General features: G+C 44.5%; 1 protein-coding gene and 1 non-coding gene across 2 annotated transcripts in view; both read right to left on the minus strand.

The window, feature by feature from the left end:
- Positions 1-26,051, minus strand: part of GLP2R (glucagon like peptide 2 receptor) — an 84,210-nt gene that overhangs the window by 6,928 nt on the left and 51,231 nt on the right. The window contains exons 9-13 of the mRNA XM_013006298.1: positions 18,801-18,960; positions 17,041-17,101; positions 15,957-16,026; positions 8,293-8,381; positions 2,676-2,814 (exon numbers count right to left, since the gene is read on the minus strand). Of these exons, the coding sequence (XP_012861752.1) occupies positions 2,676-2,814; positions 8,293-8,381; positions 15,957-16,026; positions 17,041-17,101; positions 18,801-18,960 (519 nt within the window). The remainder of the gene's footprint in view (positions 1-2,675; positions 2,815-8,292; positions 8,382-15,956; positions 16,027-17,040; positions 17,102-18,800; positions 18,961-26,051) is intronic.
- On the minus strand, positions 16,648-16,773 carry LOC115870624. Its single transcript, XR_004046811.1, has one exon. It is a non-coding gene; the product is annotated as a U4atac minor spliceosomal RNA (small nuclear RNA).

Here is a 26,051-nt window from a genome sequence, read left to right on the forward strand (position 1 = left end):
TATTTGTTTCCTTGTGGGGAGCATGGTTAGGGATGAAGATGATTTGGTTGCTGAGTTTCAATCAAGGTATCCTTACCATGATTTCAGACGGTGCTAAAGAGAGGAGTGGGGCAAGAATCGGGTTGTTTAGCTTTAAACAAGCCAGGCCACACTGAAGAATCAGAAAGGGGTTACACTTCCATGTATATTCTCAACAAATTGTTGAGAATTTCACTTTCAAAAATAAGGTTTGTGTCCAAATCAGATCCCCTCTTAGCATTCTCAAATCACGCGAGCTAGTTCATTGGCAAAGACTATGGTGTTTAAATGAAATGTTAATCTCTATATCTTTGCCCTTAGAGAATGTTCTATATGATTTCCAGGCTTTAGGAAAATGAGAATTTTTTTATGATTATCATTGCTCTACTTGTCTGCTCCCATTCTGAAGTTGTTCCCAAAGTCCCCTCGCAACATGGTTCTCTCGGCAAATGTGTTTTTTCCGTTTCTTAGGAACGCAAGATCATAGAAGACACGGTGGTCTCATTTACCATTTCTTCAAGTTCTGCCGACCAGCTGTCAGCAGCCTCCTCCCTAACGGAAGGCAGCAGGACAGTGGTGAGGCCACCCATGGAAACCCAGCTCCTTGTGAAATGACTAACCATGAAGAGAAGGACTAACCCGCAGGCTGACTTATCCCACGGACTCCATAGTTAAATCCCGGACTGGCGGATGAATGCCCTCCAAGGAGGCCAATGACCATGTGGCTATTGCATCCCACGGGACTGCCACTGCCCTGCCTAAACCCTCACGTTATTTCCTGAGGAGCAGTTACGTTGTTACCCAGGCAGGAATGGCCAACAGGCTGACCCCTCAGTCTCTCCACACCTGACCGACAAGAGTCCACCTAACAAAGCCACCTGCTAGAAACGCCCTTGTGACTGCTAGGGTTCCGGCTCCTGTGTGCATGCGGCACACGCTTGTCCCTCTCTGCCCCGCCTCCCTGCGCCCCAGCCAGTAGCAGCAGGCACGCCAGCAGTGTACTCTACGCCAAGGGAATGTCTTCTAGCCCCCCTCCCGATCGTCTAAATCAGTGGTTCTCAGCCTTCCTGCTGCCTCGATCCTTGAATACAGTTCTCATGTTGTGGTGACAACCCCCCCCCCAATTATAAAATTATTTTTGTTGCTACTTCATAACTGTAATTTGGCTTCTGTTATGAATCGGGGCAACCCTTGTGAAAGGGTCGCTCGACCCCCCCCCCAATTATAAAATTATTTTCGTTGCTACGTCATAACTGTAATTTGGCTTCTGTTATGAATCGGGGCAACCCTTGTGAAAGGGTCGCTCGACCCCCCAAAGGGGTCGGGACCCACAGTTGAGAACCGCTGAGTTAGAGTGTGAAGGTCAGATGGGGATACCTCCTCTCATTGTTCTTGATAACATTTCAAAGACCAGTCCCTGATAAGGGGCCTCTGGGCTGGGAAGGAGTTGAAATGGGGAAGGAATTATAAACTGTTGTCCAGGGGAAGGATATTGTGCATTTCCTGTAGGCAGCCTGGTTCAGGATGTCCACACAGCAGGCAGGCAGTGGTCTCCATGGAAACATGAACAGCTGCCTTGGAGTCAACTGTGACTCCTGGCAACCACATGAGTATTAGAGTAGAACTGTACTGCATAGGGTTTCAATGGCTGTGTGTTTTCCAGAAATAGGTACCAGACTGAGGTGCCTCTGGGTGGACTCACACCACCAGTTAAACCTTTTCACCCCTCTGGTACTGCACTAAGGGACAAGACAGTCCGCCTCCTAGAAAGAGTCTGGAAACTCATAGAAGCCGTTCTCTTACTCAATGCCATCGAGTCAATGCTGACTCATATGGACCCTCTCTGGGTTTCCGAGACTACAACTGTTTACAGGAGTAGAAAGCCCAGTCTTTCTGGTGGTTCTGAACTGCCGGCCATGCAGATCACAGGCCAACATGTAACCACTAGACCACCAGGTCTCCCTAGAAGCAGATCTACTCTGTCCAGTAGGGTCACAATGAGTCAGATTCGACTTGATGGCAGTGAGTCTTGGAGTAAGTACTTCGCTATGCTTGTAAGTCTTCATGGGAGCAAAACGCTTGGAGTGACTGGGGAGTTTAAACCACTGATCTTGTGGTCAGCAGCCCAACACAGGACCCATTATGCCACTAGGGCTCCTTTACACGCTGCTGGATAACCAAAACAGCTGGATTACCTAACCATAACTGAGCTCCACTTTCCAGTCCCAGCCCCCACACATCTGTCAAGGCACCCCTACTTTGGACTCTACACAAGTCATCCCCCTTTCTGAGTAATGCCCTTTGCCCTGCAGATAATGGCCCAAAGCTCTACCGAGAACCCGGCAAAAAATAGGCACTTGATCAAAGGTTTCATGTTGACATTCAGAGTGAATATGCTCATGAGTCACCCCAACTCTAAAAACCCCGGACACTGACCACTTTTCCCTGCTTTGTGACTGAGTCACGATGGTAGGCTCAAAATGACATTTCCATCTACACACCCCTCTAATACCAAAGGCTCTCACTGATGCAGCCTGCTGAGGTTAGAACTTGATTTGCACCCATGGGCTCGCTCTCCACTCCAAGACTGTTTGAATTGCATGCATGGGGTTTGCTCCCAATGCAAGTCAAGACATAGCACTCAGATACCCACTTACATGGAAGGAGCTCAGGGCCAACTGAATGAAGAGTCGTATTAGCTTGGAAAATCCTTGAACTTGCTCATCCACGATGAAAGAGAAGAGGATCTCATGAACACCCAATAAAGGAATAAGGACCAGCGTTGATTTTGCCAATCTGTAAATGACAACCAAATAGCTGTTACCAGTGTCACCAAGTGAACCGGCAACATTTTCTCTTTTAATCATCTTATTGGGGACACATACAACTCTTATCACAATCCATACATACGTCAATTGTGTAAAACACATTTGTACATTCGTTGCCCTCCTCATCCTGAAAACATTTGTTCTCCACTTAAGCCCTTGGCATCAGCTCCTCATTTTTTCCCTGTCTAATATTTTCTAATCTGTGGTGTGTTGTTGGTGTTATTGTGATTATTGAATAGCTGATTGTTCAGTGTGCCCTTTGACCACACACTTAATACCATAAGTGCCAGTGTGGTTTTGTTTGCTGTTGTATACCTACAGTCAATTCACAGTAGGTGCTCAAGAATCATCAGAGGCCTGAATGAATGCATTCGCCCCTACAGATTATCATCTGCCTATCGAACTTAAGACTAGAAACCCTGATGACATCGTGGGCTAGGCGTTAGGCTGTCAACTGCAAGGTCAGTCATTCAAAGCCACCAGTCACTCATGGGAGAAAGATGAGATTTTCTACACTTGTAAAAAATTATAGTCTCAGAAACCCACAGGAGCAGTTCTACCCTGTCCTATAGGGTCACTATGAGGTGGAATGGACTGACAGCAATGAGTGTTAGTTATGGATTCTAAGGGGTCCCTGGGTAGTACAAATGGTCAATGCACTAAGGGCCATATAAGGTCCATGGCATCTCGAATACCAGCTAGTATCACAGGTCTCACCCAAGAGAAGCGGTTCAAGTCCTCACATTAGGGACGAGTCCATTAAACGTTTGACAAGGACGGCCCACAAATAATGATATGAATATTCAAATAGCCTTTGGCAGAAAAAGGTTCCCACCCCTACTGTAGACGATCCCCAGGGACCCCGAACTGTCGTACTCACTTGTGTTCCTTGCAAGTGTTTGCGTTTGTGACTTTTGTTCTGGCTTAGCTAGGTTTTAACAATACAGACTTCCAGACTAGTAGTCCTTGGGCGATGTACTGGAGTTAATGTACTCAGCAGTTAGCCAAAACGTTGGGGGTTCAAGTCCATGCAGAAAAAGGTCTGGAGCTCTACTTCCCAAAATGTAACCACTGAACCCCCACAGAGCCAATGTTCCTCTGACACATGTGGGGCTGCCGTGTGTCAGGGTGGGCTCGAGAGCCGCTGGTTACGGTAGTTACCACTCCTACCTGCAGACCCAGCTCCTACTCCAAGCTACTGCTTGGGACCATGGGAGGGCATTTCAGTGGGAAGGGTTGTTTGGTTGTTTTGTGGGTTTTTTTAATGACCGTTAAAAAATAAACTGTTTATTTCGGACTAATTTTAGAGTTCTGGAAAAATAGCAAGATAGGACAGATAATTCCTGTACACCTTTCACCCAGTTTCCCTTTAGGGAAACATCTTACATAACAACCGCACATGTGTCAAAGCTAAAGAAAGCAAGCTTGGGACACTACTAATTACTAGCCTGTAGCCTTTCTTTGGGTTTCACCCGTTTTCCCACTACTCCTATTCCAGGATCCAGCCAGGATCACGCCTGGCAATCAGTGTGGGATTGTTTTTTCAAGAAGAACCCTATTTATGTACACATTATGGTTGTGTGGTAACCATAATGTGATTCCCCACTCTTCTATTTGTTCCAACTTCTACCTTAGACCACATCGAAGGGATTCCCCACTCTTCTATTTGTTCCAACTTCTACCTTAGACCAAGGACTATTTGTGTCCTTGTTGAGTTTAAAATCCATAAATAACTATAGCAGTTTATTCTTGGGGGTGGGGAGCGGGGCTTGTGTATACTTATTTTTCATCCATAATCTTTCGTTTATTTAAATGGTTTAGTTCCTTGCAGCTATTTAACTATTCAATAAATATTTATGGAGCCTGTGTTCTGGGCCCATGAGCAGGATCAGTGGAAGGAGGAAGGGGTTGTACTTACGCCCAATAGAGGGCAGGGAGAGTCCTTGGGGCCTGCGTTCAAGTCCCTGCATTGCCAATTCCTGGCAACATAAGGGGGTACCCCCCAAAACTGGAATTGCACTGGGCAGAATGGAGCTTTTGTAGTATGCATTTTTCCCACAGTGGGGTCACCTGAGAAGGTTCTCTCCGGTCACAGCGAATTTGTTTGTAAAAGCAGTTTTGCTCTAACCCCCTTTTATGGGATGCCCAATTTCAGAGAACAGCACACAGCCACAACGTTTTGTTACTTGCTCGGGAAAAGTGCCGCAGAAACTGTTGTGATATGGAACACACAAGAATAGTGCTATGGGAAAAACTCAAGTGTCCGAGTGGTTTTCTCATTTCCAAAAAAGTGAAATGTCAATGGATGAGAAACCTCATTCTGGACGTCCATCAACTTCCTGAACGAACGAAAATGTTGGCTCTGAGTGCAGTTGGAGTTCATTCCACCAAACTTTCTAGCTAGAGGTTCTGAAAAGATTGTGTAATTGTGTGGCCCAAAAAAGGCCTGATTTGTGGCAGACGGGGGACTGGTTTTGCCACCAGGACAATGCACTTGCTCACACAGCCATCCCTGTGCACCAGTTTTTAGCAAAACTCAGCATGCCTCTTGCCCCACACACCTTAGTCATCTGACCTCACTCCATAAGACTTCTTTTTGTTTCCGTGAATGGAAAGGGACATGAAAGGAGAGTGATTTGACAGTGTAGAAGAGGTGAAGAAAAAAAGGAGAGAGGTGCTGTCAGTCATTCAAACAGATGAGTTTGAAAAATGTTTCCAAGAATGGAATCACAGATTGGAAGAATGTTTTTAAGTCTAATGGAGAGTACTTTGAAGGTGATAGGTTGTTTTGTAAAAAAAAAATTTAAATAATAGCTCTGAAAAGAAATTCTGGAATTTTTTTTGCCTACCCCCCCGTATAACCTTGTTTAACCTCTGTGTTCGTTTCATCTTCTGTAAACTGAGGATGATGATGATAACAGCACCTACTTAGTGGTGTCATTGTGAGGTTGGAATGAATAAGCAGCACCTGACACCCGATAGGTGGTCAGTCAACATTAGCTATGAGTGTCTCTAAGGATGTCATTAGTCTTTGCTTTCACCACTTGCAATCTCAAAGACTTCGATCAACCTGTGGCACACTGATGCTATATTGTGGAGTCCCTGGGTGGGTCAAACAGTTAATGCCCTCAGCTGCTCACCAGAAGACTGGCTCCTCAAGTCTACCCAGAGGCACCTCAGAAGAAACGCCTAGCAAGCTTCCATTTATGATAGACCAGAACTCAAAAATCAACCTCAGTCATTGAGCTGATTCCATCTCATAGAACCTGTCATAAGACAGCGAAGAACTGCCCCTTTGGGTTTCCAAGGCTATAAATTGATGCAGGAGCAGAAAGTTTAACCTTTCACCTGAGGAGCAGCTAGTGGTTTTAAACAGCTGACCTTGTATCCCAGTGGTTCTCAACCTTCCTCATGCCATGGCCCTTTCATACAGTTCCTCATGTTGTGGTGAGCCCCCAACCATACAATCATTCTCGTTGCTACTTCATCACTGTCATTTTGCTACTGTTATGAATCAGGCGACCCCTGTGAAAGGGTCGTTCGCCCCACCCCCCCAAAGGGTCACTACCCACAGGTTGAAAACCATTGTTGTAACCCAACAGCCCAACAGGTAACCCACCACACCACCAGGGCTCCACCTTTACAATAGAATGACCAATACATTCTCTGAAAGTTCTGCCTGCCCTTCATTTCCACAAGTAAGAACTTTGTGTAGGGGCAGAACACAGCAGCCATGCCAAGGACCCCCAGGACTGGCTCAGCCAAGTGTCCTCTCGTCTCTGTCCGGGCACGACTTTCACTGTTTACAGCCCTGAAGGCCTTCCTTCACAATTGTCTCAGTTCTCCCTCTTCGGGCCAGACAACCGAGCCATTTACAATTTCCTCCACTTGACTGGGACCAGGACGAGCATCCAGAAAGTTCTCTGGCTCCTAGCAACTTGCCTTTTGGGCAGGGCCCAAATGTGTTTAACTTAAATGTTCCTAAAACATACTTCTGGTGGGGGGCCAAATCTTGAGAGCTGCATTCTGACATTTCTCAAAATCTTGGAGCCCCAGAGGCAAGGTTGTTCCTACTAGAGTTCAGGAAAAATGAGTGAGACTAATGGGTCCCCTCTTCCTGACCCCAGTAGGGCACCTCAAGAAAACAAACATCACAGGCAATGGGGTCTGGAAGCAGCCTTCTAACATGGAAGAGGGCAGGGTGAACTGCTTGATGATCCACTGGGGTGACAGTTTGTTGACCTCCCAGAACTTGGAAATGAGAGAATTAGCACTACTTTCTGCGCAAATTGTGCTCACAGATGCTGTAAGATCCCGTAGGCAAGGGAGTACAGTCAAGTGGTCTGAATGTGTCCTGAGAGACAGGCCCTAATCTTTTTGATACTTAATAGGCATCAAGCTGGTGGCATAGTGGGTTACATGTGTTGGGTTACAAGGTCAACAGTTTGACACCACCACTTTCCCCTCAGGAGAAAAAGGAGGCTTTCTACTCTCATCAAGAGTTGCAGTCTTGGAACCACACAAGGGCAGTTCTAATCCGCCTTAAAGGGTCGTTATGATGAGTCCGAATCAACTTGATGACAGGGACGTTTTTGTAATCAATTATATTATACTCGGCACAGAGAACAAATAAATAAGAAAAGAGATGGCCAACCAAAACGGTGAGAGGAAAGCACAAAGAAGCAGACTACTCTACGTACTGATTCCACCTTACACTTCCTGGAGGTTCAAGCACAGCCAGCGATGCTTCTGAAGAACGGCCTGGTGATCTACTTCTGAAAACATTGCCATTGAAAATGCCAGGGCACACAGGTCTACTCTGACGCGCATGCGTCCCTATAAGTCCCTGTCAACTCGATGTCAAGTTGCTTACTGACTCTCCTGTGCCCGAGGTACTGAATCTGGGGAACGAGGTCTCCTCTCGCAGGGAAGGGGGTACCTTGGGACAGTGATGGCTTGTCAAGTCATCCTTCCATGCCAGCTACTCTGCTTTGCAATAGTCCCATGACCACTGTGGGGGCTTGGGTCTTCTGGCGTTAAGCATAAGACACTTTATGACCAATATGGGCCCTCAGAATGAATCCTCTTCCTCGGCTCCCACTTTCCGGGCCATGACTGATCCTCATTGCAGACCCCAAGGAAGTCAACTTCCTTCACCACAAGCCATCTCTTCTGAGAGATATTGTAAACATTTCCTGCTGGGAAAACGCGTGTGTCCTTGGCTTCTCAGTACTTCATGTTCATGGGCTCAGAATGTCCTTACCTGGTGATTCCAAAGTCCCGCATGACTCCATGAGACCTTTTTACAGGGGCGCTCTCCCTGACACGCTCAACCTTAGGAAAGACACATACCCTGAAACTTGGACCCTCCTCTAAACATTATGCAGAAATGCCAGAGGGCTCGAAACAGCTTTCAGCCACAGACTACTGACCTCAGAACACGCACCTGTATTTATAATCTTTGAAGCACATTTGATGGGCTTTGAGCTTAGAGATGAGAAGCTTGAGAATTTTCAGGAAGATTAAGAAATTCACCTGGAAAACAAAACACAAAAAAGCCGCAGAAGTGGGTAAGTAAATGATGGTCTCCATCTAGCCATGAGTGTCAAGGTCCCCTTGGACTTGACGATCCGTTTCTTATTCACGTTCACCTGGGACTATCTGACTATCAGCCAGCCAGGTAGTAATTCCCACTGTTCCAAAGCCTATTTGAATGGAGACTTTAGAAAGGATCTTGAAAAGTCGCTTAGGGAGGCCCACCACTAAAGCCATCCGAGAGAGACAGCTGCACATTTACATTATTGTTATGAACATTCACTGAGCACTTATCATGCCACTTATTGATAGAAGAACTTCTCACACATTATTGTATCTAACCATCATAACAACCCTCTAATAGACACAACTAGCCTTACCTGGCAAAGAGAAAACAGTACAGAGGAGATAAGTATAACCCCCAGCAGTAGGAAGTGGTGAGTCAGTATTTAAATGGACATTTATCTGATTACACGCCGCTTTCTCTAGACAAAATGCCACAATGGCTCTCTTCTAGAAAGAACTCCGGCACTATCTGTAGCTAACTTGAGGTCCTGTTGCTGTCTTGCCCTTCATTGAAAGACTGCTTTTCACACACATCATGGACTGGGCAAATTCTGTGCTTTACTAGCAGCCTTGGTAGAAACTTGAAAATACATCTACACACTCATTGATATTTCTCCCTTCCAAAAGCAGAGTCCAATTCCCTTCCCCTGAACATGAGATAGATTTAATGGCTAGACTATGATACAAATGATGGATAGAACATGATACAAATGATATATGTGAGTTCTGAGATGACAACCTCAAAAGAATGGCTTCCATCATGCCTCCCCACCCCCACCCTCACTCCCACCTCCCCTCCCCCACTCTGCAATTCTCGCTTAGATTTCTCACTCTGGGGAAAGCCGACTGCCATGTTAGCATCCTCAAGCAGCATGCATAGAGACCGGGATGGAAAGAATTGGGACCTCCCTGCCAATAACTAGCATCATTTGTCAGACGTGTGTTGGCCATTGTAGAAGCAGCTCTTCCTACTTCTGGCTAGCCTTCAGAGAGCTGCAAACTTGGCCACCATCTTGACGGCAACCTTGTTCTTTTGAGAGATCCGGAGCCCAAACCACCCACTTCAGCCACGCCCAAATTCCTTCCTCACAATAACGAGATGAGATGTGTTCATTATTGCTCTAAGTCATATGTCTTGGGGTAATTTATTACACCTCAATAATGAACTCATCACGCCTTGATGGTGGAGGTGGAGCATCATGGGAAGACAATATGGAGTCTGGATCTGGAGAGAAAGAGATCAGGGAGGGGCTACAAACTAAGTGGGAGGAAGAAAGAGAACCGAACAGCTTCAGAAGGAAGAAACCGGTGAACAGGACAAAGACAGAACATTTTGACAGGATGAAAGGACGTGGGAAGAGCCAAAGGTAGCTCCCAATGCCTCTCCCCTTGACTGTGAGTTCGAGTCTAGTTAATCACATCTAATCCAAAGAATAGGATAGAATGTGACATTCGAAGTGAATCCTCAGGAACTGTCTGAAACAGTAAACAGAGGGGCAAGCTGAGGAGAACAAGAGCACAGAGGGAAGTTGTAGGAGAAATTGTGTGTATGTTTTCTTCTTTCAGCCACCGATTATTAAGAAACTATACTGTGTGCCAGGGTCTGTGCTAGACTCTGAAGTCTAAGAGCTGGAAGACCAGATCTTGCCCTTGATATGCTCACAGCCTACTGGGTCCACCACAAAACATAGGATGGTGTGATGTGATGGAGGAGTGGGCAGGTTACCATCACACACCTATGAGGACACTAGTCCCCGATGATGTTTCCAGGGAAAACTTCCCAGAAGGGTTGCCCTCTAAGCAGACCTGATTCACACTAGGGGAAAGGCACCGATTTCAGTGACTGACTTGCAAGCAGGACTGTCTCCAAAGAAATGAAGGGTTGTCATGAGAAGCATGTTGGTTTGCTGTTCTTTGTGTCTTCCAGAGACCAAACAAGAGAAATGGGCATAAGTCAAGTAGCCACATGGAGGAAACACTTCCATGCGGCTATGGTATCAGCATGTGTTACCAGGAGACCTCTCAAAAGGATTGAGTCCAAAGGAAATGTGGTAGGCCCCTAGTCTGGTGTCAGTTTAAGGATTAAGAGTGTAGGGGTGGCGTCTAGGCTGTCAGTCTGGAGATAGCCAATGAGACTTCTGTGGGCATGCGCTTCTCCTGAGAATTCTGGGAAATCTAGCAATTCCTCCTTGGAGGCAGAAGACACCTCTCTCTCTGCTACTCCCTGGGAGACATTGCAGAAGACAAGCCACATGGACACAACCAGACCTCAGAAGCGGGAGAAGCCACAGAGAGACCCTGCCAGCACTGAGATGCTTACAACGCCACTGGACCCAAAGACCTTCTACCCACTGGCTTGTGATCGTCCTGCATTTGGCTTCATTGCATGTGTTTCGTGAGTCTGAAAAGGACTTTATAGATTGATATCAGGCATATGGGCTAATATCAGACTTATGGACTTGATCTGGACTGGGCTGGGGTGTTTTCTCAATGTTCAACTGCTCTTGTATATAAATCTCTTTCTTACACACATGAGTGTCTATGAATGTGTTTCTCCAGTCCACCCAGACCAACACAGGAAACGTGATGACTTTTGGGTTGTGTTACTTTTCATTTAGGTTCTGGGTTTGTTCTCAGCTCCCACCCAAAAGGTTAGCAGTTTGAACCTACCCCCAGATCACAATGGAAGAGAGACCCGGAGATCTGCTTCCATTACACTGGAGCCAAGAAAACCCTACAGAGCACAGTCTTGCTCTGATACACATAGAGGTGCCACAAGTTAGACTCACATCGACAGCAACCTGTTTATTTGTCTGTTTTTCCTTCTTCATTTGTATACAAGCAGGCTGATCGGGAAGATTTTTCAAGAACCAATTGGGAACTAAGATTCTGTCACCAGGACAGAAACACTTAGGTCCTTGAACACAAAGGCCCCCTTCCTATGCCCTGGACACGACAGAATGCATTCTGAAGCGCAGCGTGCTTCTTGACACTCTTTTGGTGCACAGACATAGGTCTAGCATGATGGGATCCATCAACTTCAAACTCGTACTTACCCCTAAACTCTTTAACCTACTCTGCAAACCCTCCTCCCATGACTTGCTATGTAGACTAAACACTCCTACCATAGAGTTTCTCCTTTACTGAAAATATTTCTTCCCTGAGCTCAAGTACACAGATCACACAGAAAGTAAGAAATGGCTAAACATGAAAAAGTACCCACTTCTATCCTCCCTTCCTTCCTTCCCACATCCATTCATTCCGTTGGACAATAACGAAGAACTGGGCAAATACTTAGGATCTGTCACTCTCGCCATGGAAAGCAGAAGACAGAATGCCACGAGGGTTAAGTGCTGATGGGGAGGGGAAATCCTAGGTCTGGGGAAATGTCCACGAAAACTCTCCAAATGAAAAATTCAAACTCACTGCTATCTAGTCGATTCCAACTCATAGTAACCCTATAGGACAGAGTGGGTTTCTGAGACTGAAATTCTTTTTGGAAATAGGAAGCTTTGTCTTTCTCCCATGGAGCAGCTGGTGGTTTCAAACTGCTGACCTTGCTGTTAGCAGCCTAGCGTGTAACCCACTATACCACCAGGGCTCCTCTTCAGAGGAGAGAAATATAGGAGTCTGATATTTCTGAAATGCACTGCATTACTGTTAGGGTAGAGGACAGAGAGAGGTACAAGATAGGAATGACTAATTTTGCCAAGTTCTGAGGCAGTCACAGAAGACTCAATAAAAGTGAATGAAGACATTTGACTTTGTGATTTCGCAATAACAGATGGTACCAGCTACTCAATGGCTCAAGAAAGCCTTTCAAGAGGGCATCTGCCCACATTGCTCAATCCAGCCATTGCGGGTACCAGAGGGAGCAGGATATGGATAGAATGCCTTTGTACTTTGTAATTCTCTCCTAAGGCTACCCTTGGAGAGTTGTACTAATCAAGGTCCTACCAATTTTTTACTAGGAGAGGAGACATTAGAATATCAGCACCTACCATGTATTTCAACTATAAATATACACCCAAGAATAAGAGGTTAATTTAAATAGTGATTTCTTGTATCTTTCAGAGCCTGGAAGATTCACAGAACATCTGGGCTCTATTGAATGTCACATCATGGCCATTTCTGAAACATTGGGAATCTTGTACCAACAGACCAGCAGATAAAGTCTGCTGATCTGTCTGAAAACCCAGCAGGATCAGTCAATGAAAATGTAGTCTGAGGGATGGTGGAAAAGGCCTGATCAAGGCAGTGATGCTCCCCGGGGAGCCTGGCTATGGCACAAGAAACTCTCCATGGATTGTGATAAGAGTTATATAGCCCCCAATAAAATGATTAGAAAGAAAGAAACTCTCCATGATCCCTCTACTCTATTGACCTTGTATTTCCCCTTGAAACCTCTGCACATCCAAAGGAGTCCAAGGGGCAGTTGAAGGAGAAATTAAAGAGACAGACGAGATATGCAAGGGCTCACCTCTTCCATGGTGACTGGATCCAGAATGATGGATTCTTTCACCAGCTTGTATAGTTCCCGGCATGCAAACCACAGTAAGCATATACGTAACAGGCCGGGGTTGTATTACAGTCACACACATAACAGGAGGGAGACAAGCTAGGGGTATACACATCATAGGTAGGGGAGGTACTAGAGGCATGCATGTAACAGGAGGGTACATACATAACAAGATAGGCAGGTTCTAGAGCTATGATGGAGGACCAACCTCGATTGTCTCAACCTTGAGCTGGCTTGACCTTAAGTTCCCCTGAGCAATTCTCCAGGGGGAAAAAAATCTATGATCCTTATCCGAAGGAAGTGGGCCTACTTTGGGTGGGACAGAAAATATGGTCTGATTGTTCTGGATGACAGACACCTTCAGGCAGATAGCCTTCAAGCAGTTAAACTTCAACAGTATAGAAAGCAACCATGTGCTTGCAGGTAGCACCTTAAAATTGGCATTATTATGGGGGGAGGGCATCATGGGGAATAATTTTTACTTAGGAGAATGTGACTGGGATTCAACTCCAACCCATGAATGTGAGGGCCTCCCTCCACAAGATCCCCAGCCTCCCAGACTCTTTAACATATGAGCATAGAGAATTTGTCCGAATCCACTCTGTGGAAGTTATATAATCTGGTGTCAATTTGAGGCTTGAGAGGATTAAGAGTAAAGGGGTGGAGTCTAGTCTGTCAATCAATCGGGTCATGTCCAATGAGGCTTCTGTGTGGGCATGGCCTCCTGAGGATTCTGGGAATTCTTGAATTTCTTCCTTGGAGTCAGGAGAGACTTTTGCTCTCTCTCCTTCTCTCCTCACTCCCTGAAAGCTGCTCTACTGACAAGACACATGGCGCTACACCCTGGGAGCTGGAGAAGCCACATGGACCTACCCTGATGCAACCAGACCTCTGGAGCTGGAGAAGCCACGGAGGGGCCCCTGCCAGCACTGAGATGCTTACAACGCCACTGGATCCACAAGACTTCCAACCCACTGGCCTGTGATCCTCCTGTATTGGCATCATTGCATGTGTTTCGTGAGTCGGAAGAGGACTTTATAGATTGGTATTGGACATATGAGCTAATATTGGACTTATGGACTTTATCTGGACTGGGCTGGGGTGTTTTCTCTATATTCAATTGTTCTTGTATATAAACCTCTTTCTGATATACATGTAACTAACACACACTCTCTTCCTAGTTCTCAGTTTCCCACACCTCGGCTCCTTGCTTCAGAAAACAGGGCATAGGCTCAAATTTGGCCAAGATAAAAGAATTTTGTGAAGATGCCTGATGTGTTAAATCCTCTCAGATCTTCAATATTATGTTACCTTCTTGTACTCCAGTTTAACTAGAAAAATGTAGGGCCATGCAATTTTATTTTGGAGATGGGGTCATGTCTACTTAGGTGAAAACTACAGAAGCATGAGGGCCCATATTGGCTCAATTATGGTTGAATGTGTCTAAGAATGGAAATTATTAGATCCTGAATTCCCTATGGGCAGATTCTATGGGAGCATCCATCACTCCTCACCCCCACCCCACAGTATTGAGTGCCAAGCCAAGCACAGAGAAGGTGCTTGTTAAATCAGTGGTTCTCAACCTTCCTCATCCTGTGACCTTTTAATATAATTCCTCGTGTTGTGGTGACCCCCCCAAACATAAATTTATTTTTGTTGCTACTTCATAACTGTCATTTTACTACTGTTATGAATCAGGCGACCCCTGTGAAAGGGTCGTTCGACTTCCAAAGGGGTCACAACCCACTGCGTTAAATGCTAAATGGACGTGCATGAAAAAATGGATGAATGAAAGTTCAACACTAAGGCAGCTCGACATAGTAGGAGCTGAGTCCGTTAGCCTGGGTTGGTGCAGTGCAGTGAATTATTTAATATGGCTCTTGGAGCCATAGCCTTGTTACTCCCACCAAATAACCTTAGCTTTCCTGATGGACCTGGATAAAAAGGTGGGAGAAGGTCTTGATTAGACTGTATGATTCACCTGTGAGTGACCACCAATGGACTAATTATGATTGCCATCCTTTGGGGGTATAAAAGCAGCCATCTCAGAAGCAATATGGGGAATTTCACTCCCAGCAAGCGTAAAGATCCAGGAGTAGAGTACATTCCTTGGACCCCATTTAATCTCCTTGATTTGGGCGGGAGACAGATTTGATACCAGAGGAGAGGCAGATTGAATTGTGTTTCCCACAGATAGATGTGGAATTCCTAACCTTGAATCTAATATATGACTCTACTTGGGCACAGAGGGTGGGCTTCCTTCCTAGCCCACAGAGACAAAGGTCAAGAAACCACGTGGTGGAGAAGCTGGGGGCCAGAGAGACACTGGCTGAGGAGACGCACTGCTGTGGACCGAAGACTGTGTCCTTAATGTTTTATGATTCCGACGTGTGATAGCCTGTTCACTTCCCTAATAACGCTCCCCTAACTGTGAATGTTGTTGGTGAGTCCTGTGTGACTATTGCAACAAGTTATTGACCCCAGCAGAGAGCTGGAGTGCTGTGGGAGGAAGAGTTGCTGCCAGAATAGGTAAAGAAAGATGGAGAGTGGAGGCAGATCTGACCTCTGCTTCGTAGCCACCGGGAAGCCTGTCAAAGGAAGTCAGAGAGGACTCTCTCCACAGCATCTTTGCAATGTGCTACTCTCTCTGAACTTCCCTATGGATGAGACCACGTGTTTCCCCAGGGCCTTCTACCTATCACATCCTTTCAATACAGGTTCACTGAGTTGAACCCACTACTTATTTTTTTACATGGTTTGAAAATCCAAGAAGGAGTCTTAAAGTCCAACCCTGAACTTAGTTGCTAAAACAGACCAAGAGAAGATCTGAACGTATTTCTTCTCATTCAAAAGATCCTGCCCAGAGAGCAGATGCTCCTTCTCAAGGGATCTAGTGCAGATGCATTCTGAGCCCGAGAACTGGACTGGACTGGGGAGTGTCCCACGGCTGCTGAGCACCAAGAAGAAAGGGAGGATTAGGTGACCCTTACTGTTATACACAGCAGCACAGGTCCTCGGATGATCCACCAGACTGCCTTGTTCCCATTGATTCCCCAGCACCTAAGGAGAAGGAGCAGAAGGGCAATACTTCCAATCAAGACCTGGTGCAATGGAAACGTCACATGCCCTATGGGAAAAGGGTGCTCACTCACATGCCTGCTTTCCACAATCATCCACCTGAGAGGCAGTAAAGAACTCAAAGCACTTCCTGCCGTGACTAGCATTGCGGACTTTTCTTGCCATCAACTTGTTCTCCAGTATTAACACCTGGTGTGCATCCTGTCATGTCTTTCTCTACATTCATACAAGCACATAAACATATATCTTTAGCTAAGTAGGGTGGTTTTGTTTTGGGGGGTGTTTTGTTTGTTTGGTTGGTTGGTTGGTTTTTGGTGGTGGTAATTGTTTGGAGGGGAAAAGATGGGCTCATAGATATGTATTATTTAACAACAGAATAAAGGGCTTGGTACTGAAATTCAATGCCTATAAGTAAAAAGATATAGAACTAAAGTTTGAGCAAACCTCATAATATGGGCCTAAAATGTAGACCCATGACTGCTTTATCAATGGTTCCCCTATGGATGAACAGTCTAGGGTTTTTGGTTTCCATTTTTCCATCTTATGATATCCCCCCGACTGTAAAATAATGTTGCAGTAACCATTCCTATTTGTTTTTTTCTTTTTTCCAAAAATTGCATCAAAATAAAGCAGAGCTTTAACTAATGCGAGTGTGTTGCGTAGGCGTTAGCCGTACTACCCTCACTAAGCGTTCATTGGATAGTAGCGCAACCCCCAGAAAAGGATGGTTGACGTTCCTATTTGTACATCCTTACACACCCAGTGTCACAGCTCATCTATGCAGCCTCTTTGTGCTAATTCGCTTGAGTAAACTACCTGAATAAACTAATTACTGACTACTTTATCTACATTCCTAAAATTTAAATACACAAGATGGCTGCGACAAGAGAGGGCAGAACAGTCTTTGCGACAAGCTGGTGTGCTTCCTCCGAGTTGGGCGTGTCTGGGAAATACAGGCTCTGGGAAGCAGAAAGCCAGGTGAGGTGAATAACCTACCCTGTGTTCTCCAGCTGGGCACGGACCACACCCCAAGAGACAACAGATAGCACAGGGAAGCCTGAGGAGAAAACAAAAGGAAATGACGTCAGTCGCTGATGGGCCAAATCTGCCTGCCTCCCACCCTGATGATGCAAAGCATAGTTGGTTAAAACTTACCCCAAAACCCAAACATGGTAAGCCAGGGGCCGTGGGGACTGATGAGACAGGACATCATAGAGTAACCCAAACCCAGAGAGAAGAGATTTGCCATCTGACTAGTTTGGAGTCGTTTGGAGAGTATCTGGGGATAGCAATCAAAATGTCCTGAATCACCAACGCCATTGCTGTCAGGTCGATTCGGACACATGGCAAACCCACAAGCTATAAAGTAGAGTTTCCCATAGGGTTTTACTGGCTATGGGAAAACGACAGGAGACCACCAGGTCTCTCATGTGCCTCTGGGTGGGTTCAGACTGCTAGCCTTTAGGTTAGTAGTGGAGTGAAAACTATGTGTACTAACCAAGGACCTCCTGAATCACAGGCCTTTTTGATTTGCTTGAAATCCTATGGCATCAAATTCTCCAACAGTTTGTAAAAACAAGGGTTCTAGATCTGGTCTTTTTTTTTTTTTTAATCCAGAAAACCTCATCTCGAAAACTTAGTTGTTGACAAAGTGAAAGAAATTGCATCTGATTCCACAAAAATATCTTCTCGACTCTTACATGTGCATTGGGTCATTGGCATATGTTTACATACACACACCTTACATGCCTCCCTCTAAGCAGCGGTTCTCGGCCTGTGGGTCGCTACCCCTTTCCCAGGGGTTGCCCAATTCATAAGAGTAGCAAAATTACAGTTATGAAGTAGCAACGAAAATAATTTTATGGTTGGGAGTCACCACAACTTGAGGAACTGTTTTAAAGGGTCACGGCATTAGGAAGGTTGAGAACCACTGGTCTAGAGTCTCTTGTCAATTGTCCTTGAGGAATTCTTAATAGTGTTGTTACTGGTGATGGTGGTAGTAGTACTGATGATGTTGTTGCTAATTGCATGGTGCTATTTTCGGTAACGATAGTAGTAATGGTGGTGGTGGTGGTATTGATGGTATTGATAATGGTAGTGATGATAGCTTTGATGATATCAAGTGGTGTTGGTGTTAGTGATAGTATAATGATAATGGTGTTATTGATGATGGTGTTATCATTGGCAGTAATGATAGTGTTGATAGTGACAGGGGTGCTGATGGTATTGATTACAATAGTGGTGTTGGTGGGTGATGACAGTGTTGGTAATAGTGATGTTGTAGGGGGAACCGATTACAAGGATCTACATGTGACCTCCTCCCTGGGGGATGGGCAACAGAAAAGTGGGTGAAGGGAGATGTTGGACACTGTAAGATATGACAAAATAATAATTTATGAATTATCAAGGGTTCATAAGGGAGTGGAGAGCGGGGAGGGAGGGGGAAAAATAAGGAGCTGATGCTGGGGGTTTAAGTGGAGAGGAAATGTTTTGAGAATGATGAGGGCAATGAATGTACAAATGTGCTTTACACAATTGATGTATATATGGATTGTGATAAGAGTTGTATGAGCCCCTAATAGAATGATTTAAAAAAACAGTGATGTTGTTGATAATTACAGTGGTGGTGTTTCCGGTTGTGTGATTGATGGTGCTGTGGTTTGGTGATGGGTCTCTAACTCTAACCAAAGGCTCTCTCAGGCTCCCATCATCTCATGGACATCCAAAGAAAGAGGTTGGGAGTTCAGTTCACTCACCCCAACCCACAAGCAGGTATCTGGGCCATAGGCGTCTTTCAGAAAACATTGTGGGCCCCAGCAGTGTGTGAAGATAAAGGCCTTCAACCAGCAGCCATGAGTAATTGGCACCCACGAAGTAGTGCAGAAGGACCTGAGCTGAGCGACAGGCGATGGAGACCTGCAAAGTAGAGAGTACCTGAGGGTGCTCAGGTTTCCTCAACAGCGGGATTCAGGGTAGACAGAGACAGTTCTCTCCAGGGACAGCCTCCCTCTTTCCTCCCCTCTTTCCTGATCCTTGCTAATTACCTCAGAGAGACTAGAAATAATGTAAATATTTGAAAGAAGTCTTCATGTGAATGCCTGGCCCCTTCCTTGACACTCCAGAACGTTTTAAGGCAAAAACAGAGATAATTTATCACCAATAACTGACATAAAGGAAGCACTCAAAGTTATGTTCTTTGGTTTCAGTGCATTTAAGTTAGAAATTAATATCCAACAGACAACGCTAAAAATCCATAGAATTGGAAAATAGGAAATATACTTCTAGCTATTCCATGGACCAAAGAAGAAATTTATAATGGTATTGGAAATTATTTTTGAACCGAATGTCATGACAATTACATATTGAGACTTGTGATATATAGCTAACATACCTAGAGTGAAATGTATAGCCTTAAACATTTATTAGGAAAAAACTGATAGCTAATCATCTTAATTATCTAAATGAAAAAATATCAAATTAAATAACAAGAAACGAAAGGAAAGGAAAAGTACATATAAAAGCAGAATTAATGAAATAGAAACTATCTAATAAAAGGGATCAAGAAGGCCAAATGCTGGTCATTTAGAAAGTCTGGCAAAATTAAGAAATTTCTGACAAGAGCACCAAAGGTAAAGAGAGAGCAGTACAAATAATATTAGGAATGAAAAATGGAAAACCACTACAGATTCAATAGAACGTGAAAAGCTCCAAAATAATAAAAAGAAAAAGTCCATGCCTATTAATCTGATCAAGATTGATGAATTCTCCAATACTATAACACCAGTCAAACTTGGAAATGAAACCCCACTCCCACCCCCATCTCCCTACCTTAAACCCAGGAGATCACCTTTCAGCCAAACAATAGCCAGGCCTATAAACTGAACACTAACATTCTGAGAAATATACTCAGAACCATCAACCATAGGAGGACAAACGGACAGCATTGCCCCGAAACAAATCTCGGAAGGCAGGAAGGGACAGGTAAGGAGGACGAATGGGAACAGGAGAACCTAGAAGTAAGTGGGGAAAGGGTTGTTACCTTGAGGGGATTACAGGTAATCAAGACACAAAATGTACATTACTGAGTGGAAAACGAATTTGCTTCTGTACATTTCCACCCAACCAAAATAAATTTTTAAGCTAAATGTGAATCTATTTGCCACATAAATTTTCACCTCAAACAATGAAATATTTTTTAAAAGAAAAGGGAAATGCAATATCATGAACAATAGTATATCAATAAACCTTAGAATTTAGGTTTAATAAACCAATTTTTAAGAAAACAAATTACTACAGCTGACATAAGATGAAGTGAGAAAATTAGACATTTATGATTAATCCAAAATGAAAACTCTTATCAGCCAAGAAAAACTTGTTTCCCAACGGCTTCACTGATGTGTGTGCATTCTTAATTTAAGTAAGAAATAATGTCAATCTTAGATTGTCTTCCGGAGAAGAGAAAAAGAGAAATCACTTTCCAATTTGTTTTATGAGGGCAGCATAAACTTGATAGCAAAACCTGACAAAAGCCTTACAAGAAAAGAAAATGCACAGCCATCTAAGTGAGACGTCGGCTAAGTTCACACAGAAGCACATCAGCCTATGGGATCCAAGGATTGTGAATAGCAAAATCCAAGATCAGAAGAGGGAAACGTACTAGAGCTTAAATTCTGAGCACCTGGTTTGTAGAAGGTTACGAAAGGCAGTGAGCGCCCAAAATCCAATTGCAGAGACCCCGTGGGGAATACAGTGAACCCTCGCCACTTCGCGCTTCGACTTCCGCGGCTTCACTCTATCGCGGTTCTTGCGTGACAGCGCATGCTCTGTCATTACTGCCACTGATTGGCTCATACTGTACACGCTTCTGTCTGCATCGCTATGTATTGGATCTACGTATCAGATGCATTTTTGCATTTGGACAGTGTACTGTAATTGTTTGCGATTTTTAAGAAATTTTATCTAAGCCCTATGATGGCTCCTAAACGAGCTGCTTCTTCTAAGCCTTCTGACAATAAAAATAAGCACCAGAGGAAGATGCTCACCATCCAGGAAAAGGTAAAACTTTTGGATATAATCAAAGATGGCAAGAAAATCGTGGAGGTTGCACGCCATTTCGACTTGAATAAGGAATCCTACTTCGCAGAATTTCATTTATCACGGTAGGGTCTAGAACCGATTAACCGCGATAAGTTCACTGTAAGCCTCCATTGAATACTGTTGGACTATTGACCAGAGATGTACAAAGCCTTACCCTCAGACAAAATATATCAGAATGTGAATTAATGCAAATATGCTTAGGTTGAAATTTAATATCTTATCATTTAACCCAATTTTTCATTGTTTTCTGCTTTCTTTTGGTGTGATAAAAAAGTGTAACCAATGTCATTAAACAAGAAATTGTTAAATGATAGCATCGTACTGGAGGTCCTAGCTAACAACCTAAGACAATGAAAAGACATCAAAGGTATTTGTCTGGGGAAGGAAGAGGCAAAACTATCAATATTTTCAGGCAATATTATTTTATATATAAAAAATCCCCAAAACTCCACAAGTGGAGTGTTGGAAGCAATAGAGGAATATGGCAGAGGGGCAGGATACAAGACAAACAAACAAAAGTCTATCAGTCTGCTATACACAGCAGACAAGATCACAGAAGAGGGAATTAAAAAGGTAGCACCTTTTACAATAAGCAAGCACAAATTGAAATAACTATGAATATACTTGACTAAAAAAAAAAGATTTGTATGAGGAAAACTACAGAACACTATTACAAGAAACCAAGAGTGACCTCAACAAATGGAAGATTGCTTGTGGATTGGAAGACTCAATATAGTAAAGATGTCAGTTCTGCCCAAGGCATCATATAAGTTAAATACTATCCTGATACGAATACCATCATCCTTCTTCAAAGAATTGGAAAAACTGATTGCCAACTTTACATGGAGTGGGAAGAAGCCCAGAATTAGCAGAGGACTCCTCAAGAAGAAGGACACAGTGGGAGGACTTGCTCTACCTGACTTTAGTACATATTATACAGCCCCAGTGGTCAAAACAGTGTGGTACTGGTATGACAGATATTCAGAACAATGGAAAAGAGCTAAAAATCCAGAAATAAAAACATCAGCATACAGACAACTGATTTTTTTATAAGGGCACCCAAAAATAGCAAATGGGAAGCGGATACTCTCTTCAATAAGTGGTGCTGGAAAAAATGGGTATTTACCTGCAGAAAAATGAAGCAAGACCCTTACCTCACTCCACGCACAAGAATAAACTCGAGGTGGATTAGAGACCCTGAGGTAAAAGCCCAAATTATTAGGGCCATTAATGAAGGAATTGGGACAAACCTGAGAACCTTGTGAGATACTTAAACTTTATTGTGCCAACCTGGCTGATAAACACATGTGGGTTTAATTGAAGGGTGGTGAGATAAATGGCTCAGTGAGCCTGGCCTTTCTAGTTCTTGAGTCTCTTGCTTTCTGATGTTTGGACCAGGGTGAAGCTGCCTTAACTAGTTCCCTGCTTGGGCAGGCAAGGCTCACTTACTGCAAGACATCCCTGAGGAGAAGCCACATGGACCTACCCCAATGCAGCCCTGGGTGTTGGAGCTGCCACGTCGAGACCCTTGCCAGCACTGAAATGCTTACACATTCACTGATTCAGCTTTCCTCCTGCAGTCAGCATCATTGCGTGTGTTTTGTGAGATGGAGGATGTCTTTGTGGATGGGTGTCAGATATGTGGGCTAATGTTGGACTTGTGGGCTTGGGCAGTACTGGGTTGGGATGTTTTCTTGATATGTACTTACCCTTTACATAAAACTCTCTTATACATATGTGTTTCTGTGAATTTGTTTCTCTAAAGTACCCAGACTAACACACCTTGGCACAGGGAATACTTGGCTATCAGAAACAGGGGAGGATACAAATACAGAGGAGTCACAAATTGACAAGTGGGATATACTGAAGATAAAACATTTGTGTACATTGAAAGAATTCATCAAGAGAGTGATAAGAGAGCCCACCAACTGGGAAAACATCTTTAGCAATGACACATCAGACAAAGGCCTTATTACTAAAATCTGCAGTACTCTGCTAGCTTACAATAAAAGAAAAACTAACTGCCCACTGAGGAGGTGGGCAAAGGACCTGAATGGAAGTTTCACAAGGGCAGAAATCTGAATGGCCAATAAACATATGAGAAATGTTCCTGATCATTAGCCATAAGAGAAATGCAAATTAAAACAACAATGAGATACCACCTAACCCCCTCAAAGATAGCCCAATTCAAAAAGTCAGAGAGTAACAAGTGTTGGAGGGGTTTGGGGAGATAGGAATTCTCGTCCACTCCTGGTGGACCTGTAGGTATGTACAGCCACTATGGAAATCAATTTGGTGATATCTAAAATAGATGGAACTTGAGCTACCACACGACCCAGCAATCCCCCTACTGGGCATCTACCCAGAAGAGGCAAGAAACAAACCACAGCCAGACAGCTGTGCTCCAATGTTCATCGCGGCGCAGTTCACAATTGCAAGGAGTTGGAAACAACCCAAATTTCCATCAACAGATGAATGGCTCAAACAACTGCGGGCTATACATGCAACAGAGTGGTGCACATCCCTAAAATGCAGCAACGAACGCATGAAGCACATTGCCGCAGGGGAAGAATTGGAGGAAATCATGCTGAGTGAAGTAGGCCAAGCACAAATGACTAGTACACAAGTACAACATGAGCCCACTGAGGTAAGCTTAAAAAACAAACAAACAAAAAAACGGGGCATAGGGGAAAACTACTGTGCACATACATCCCTGGGGTGAGGTCCAGCAACTATGGCAGGGGCTAAATCCAATCCAGGAATATATATATGGCAGCCAACTAATAAGAGGGGGAAGGAAAGAGGAAAGAAAAGACATGGGTAGGGGGGAAACAGGGCACTAACCCACCCAGGGGAGGGTATTGTTTATATCTCCACAGGAGAGGGAGAGAGAGACCAGGCTTCATCTGATGCTCCAAGACATGAATACAACATACCGGCATGTACCAGGGAACCAATAGAGAGGTCTGCAGAGCCAGCCCCAATCCAGACAATGTGGATACCCACCCACCCCCACCTCAGAAGAATGCACTTCAGAGGAAAGCACTGGGGCTACGGCTTGGGGAGAGGGGTGCATCTGATTAGAGCACATGGGAGAAATGAAAAGGGAGGGAGGGGAGGACATCCTGACCCACAAAGCCCCGAGGACGATATTCCTACTCAGAGCAGACAACACACAGAGAGGACCGTAGGTTCGGCCCCACCGCAAGACACAATGTCCCTCCCTAAAACCATAGCACTTTGGGGACAACACTGGAGACACAGGGCGGGAACTGTGCACAATCTGACCCCGTCACGCTGGGGCGAAACACTAAGGGCATGCAACAGAGCCGCAAGGGGAGCAAAGTGATGAAACCCCCCGGGAATACCAAAAATGGAGACAGAGTGTGGCACCCCATGAGACTCGACTGGAAAACACTCGTAAAGGCCAACAAACAGACCTTGAACGATTTATAGACCTTTCATTTGTGTCAGTGGCTTTCTTTTTGTTGTTATTGTTATTTAGTTGGTTTAGACTTCCTTTGCTGTTTTATTTGGCTTTTCCAGGTTTCTGCACTTACTAATGTATCTGCATGTCTATCTAGATAAGATTGGCGGGGTAAATAATTTGGAGATGAAAAGAACAGGACCAATGATTCTGGGGGTGATATGGGAGAAGGGGAGGTGGGAAAAAGGAAGGTGGGGGACCAACCCAGAGACAAGGGAGTAACAAGTGAACTAAAATCAATGGAGAGAAGGGCATGGGATGCCTAGTGGGACTTAATCAAGGACAATGTAGCAACGAGGAAATTACTAAACCCAAATGAAGGCTGAACATGATTGGTGGGACAAGAGGAAAGTACAAGGAAACAGAGGAAAGAACCAGGAGGCAAAGGACATTTATAGAGGTCTAAAGATAGCGTGTACATATGTAAATACATATATAATAAGAGGGGACTAGAACTATGTACTCATATCTATATGTTAAGAATTAAGGTTGCAGATGGACATTGGCCCTGAACTCAAGTACTCCCTCAATACAAGAATACTTTGTTCTAACAATCCGGCATTCTATGATGCTCACCTTCCTGACACAATCACTGAAGACAAAGCGGGTGCATAAGAAAATGTAGTGAAGAAAGCTGATGGTGCCTGGCTATCAAAATGCATAGCATCTGGGATTTTAAAGGCTTGAAGATAAACAAGCAGCCATCTAGCTGAGAAGCAACAGAGCCCACATGGAAGAAGCACACCAGCTTGTGTGATCACGAGGTGTCGATGGGATCAGGTATCAGGCATCAAAGAACAAAAAATCATATCAATCTGAATGAGAGGGAGTGCGAAGTGGAGACTCAAAGCCCATCTGTAGGCAACTAAACATCCCCTTACAGAAGGGTCGCAGGGATGAGACGAGCCAGTCAGGGTACAGTATAGCACTGATGAAACATACAGCTTTCTTCTGGTTCTTTAATGCTTTCTTCCCACACCCCACTATCATGATCCCAGTTCTACCTTACAAATCCGGCTAGACTAGAAGATGTACAGTGGTACAGATAAGAACTGGAAAAACAGGGAATCCAGGACAGATAAACCCCTCAGGACCAATTATGGAAGTGGTGATACTGGGAGGGTAGAGGGAAGGTGGGTTGGAAAGGGGAAACCGATCACAATGATCTACATATAACCCCCTCCCTGGAGTATGGACAACAGAAAAGTGGGTGAAGGGAGACATCAGGCAGTGTAAGATATGACAGAATAATAATTTATAAATTATCAAGGGTTCATGAGGTATGTGGGTGGGGAAGGAGGGGAAAATATGAGGAGCTGATACCAAGGGTTCAAGTAGAAAGAAAATGTTTTGAGAATGATCATGGCAACAAATGTGCAGATGTGCTTGACACAATGGATGGATGCATGGATTGTGATAAGAG

This window comes from Echinops telfairi, unplaced genomic scaffold (genome assembly GCF_000313985.2).
Source record: "Echinops telfairi isolate 266 unplaced genomic scaffold, ASM31398v2 ScPeMD7_2010;HRSCAF=2546, whole genome shotgun sequence".
Lineage (NCBI taxonomy): Eukaryota > Metazoa > Chordata > Mammalia > Afrosoricida > Tenrecidae > Echinops > Echinops telfairi.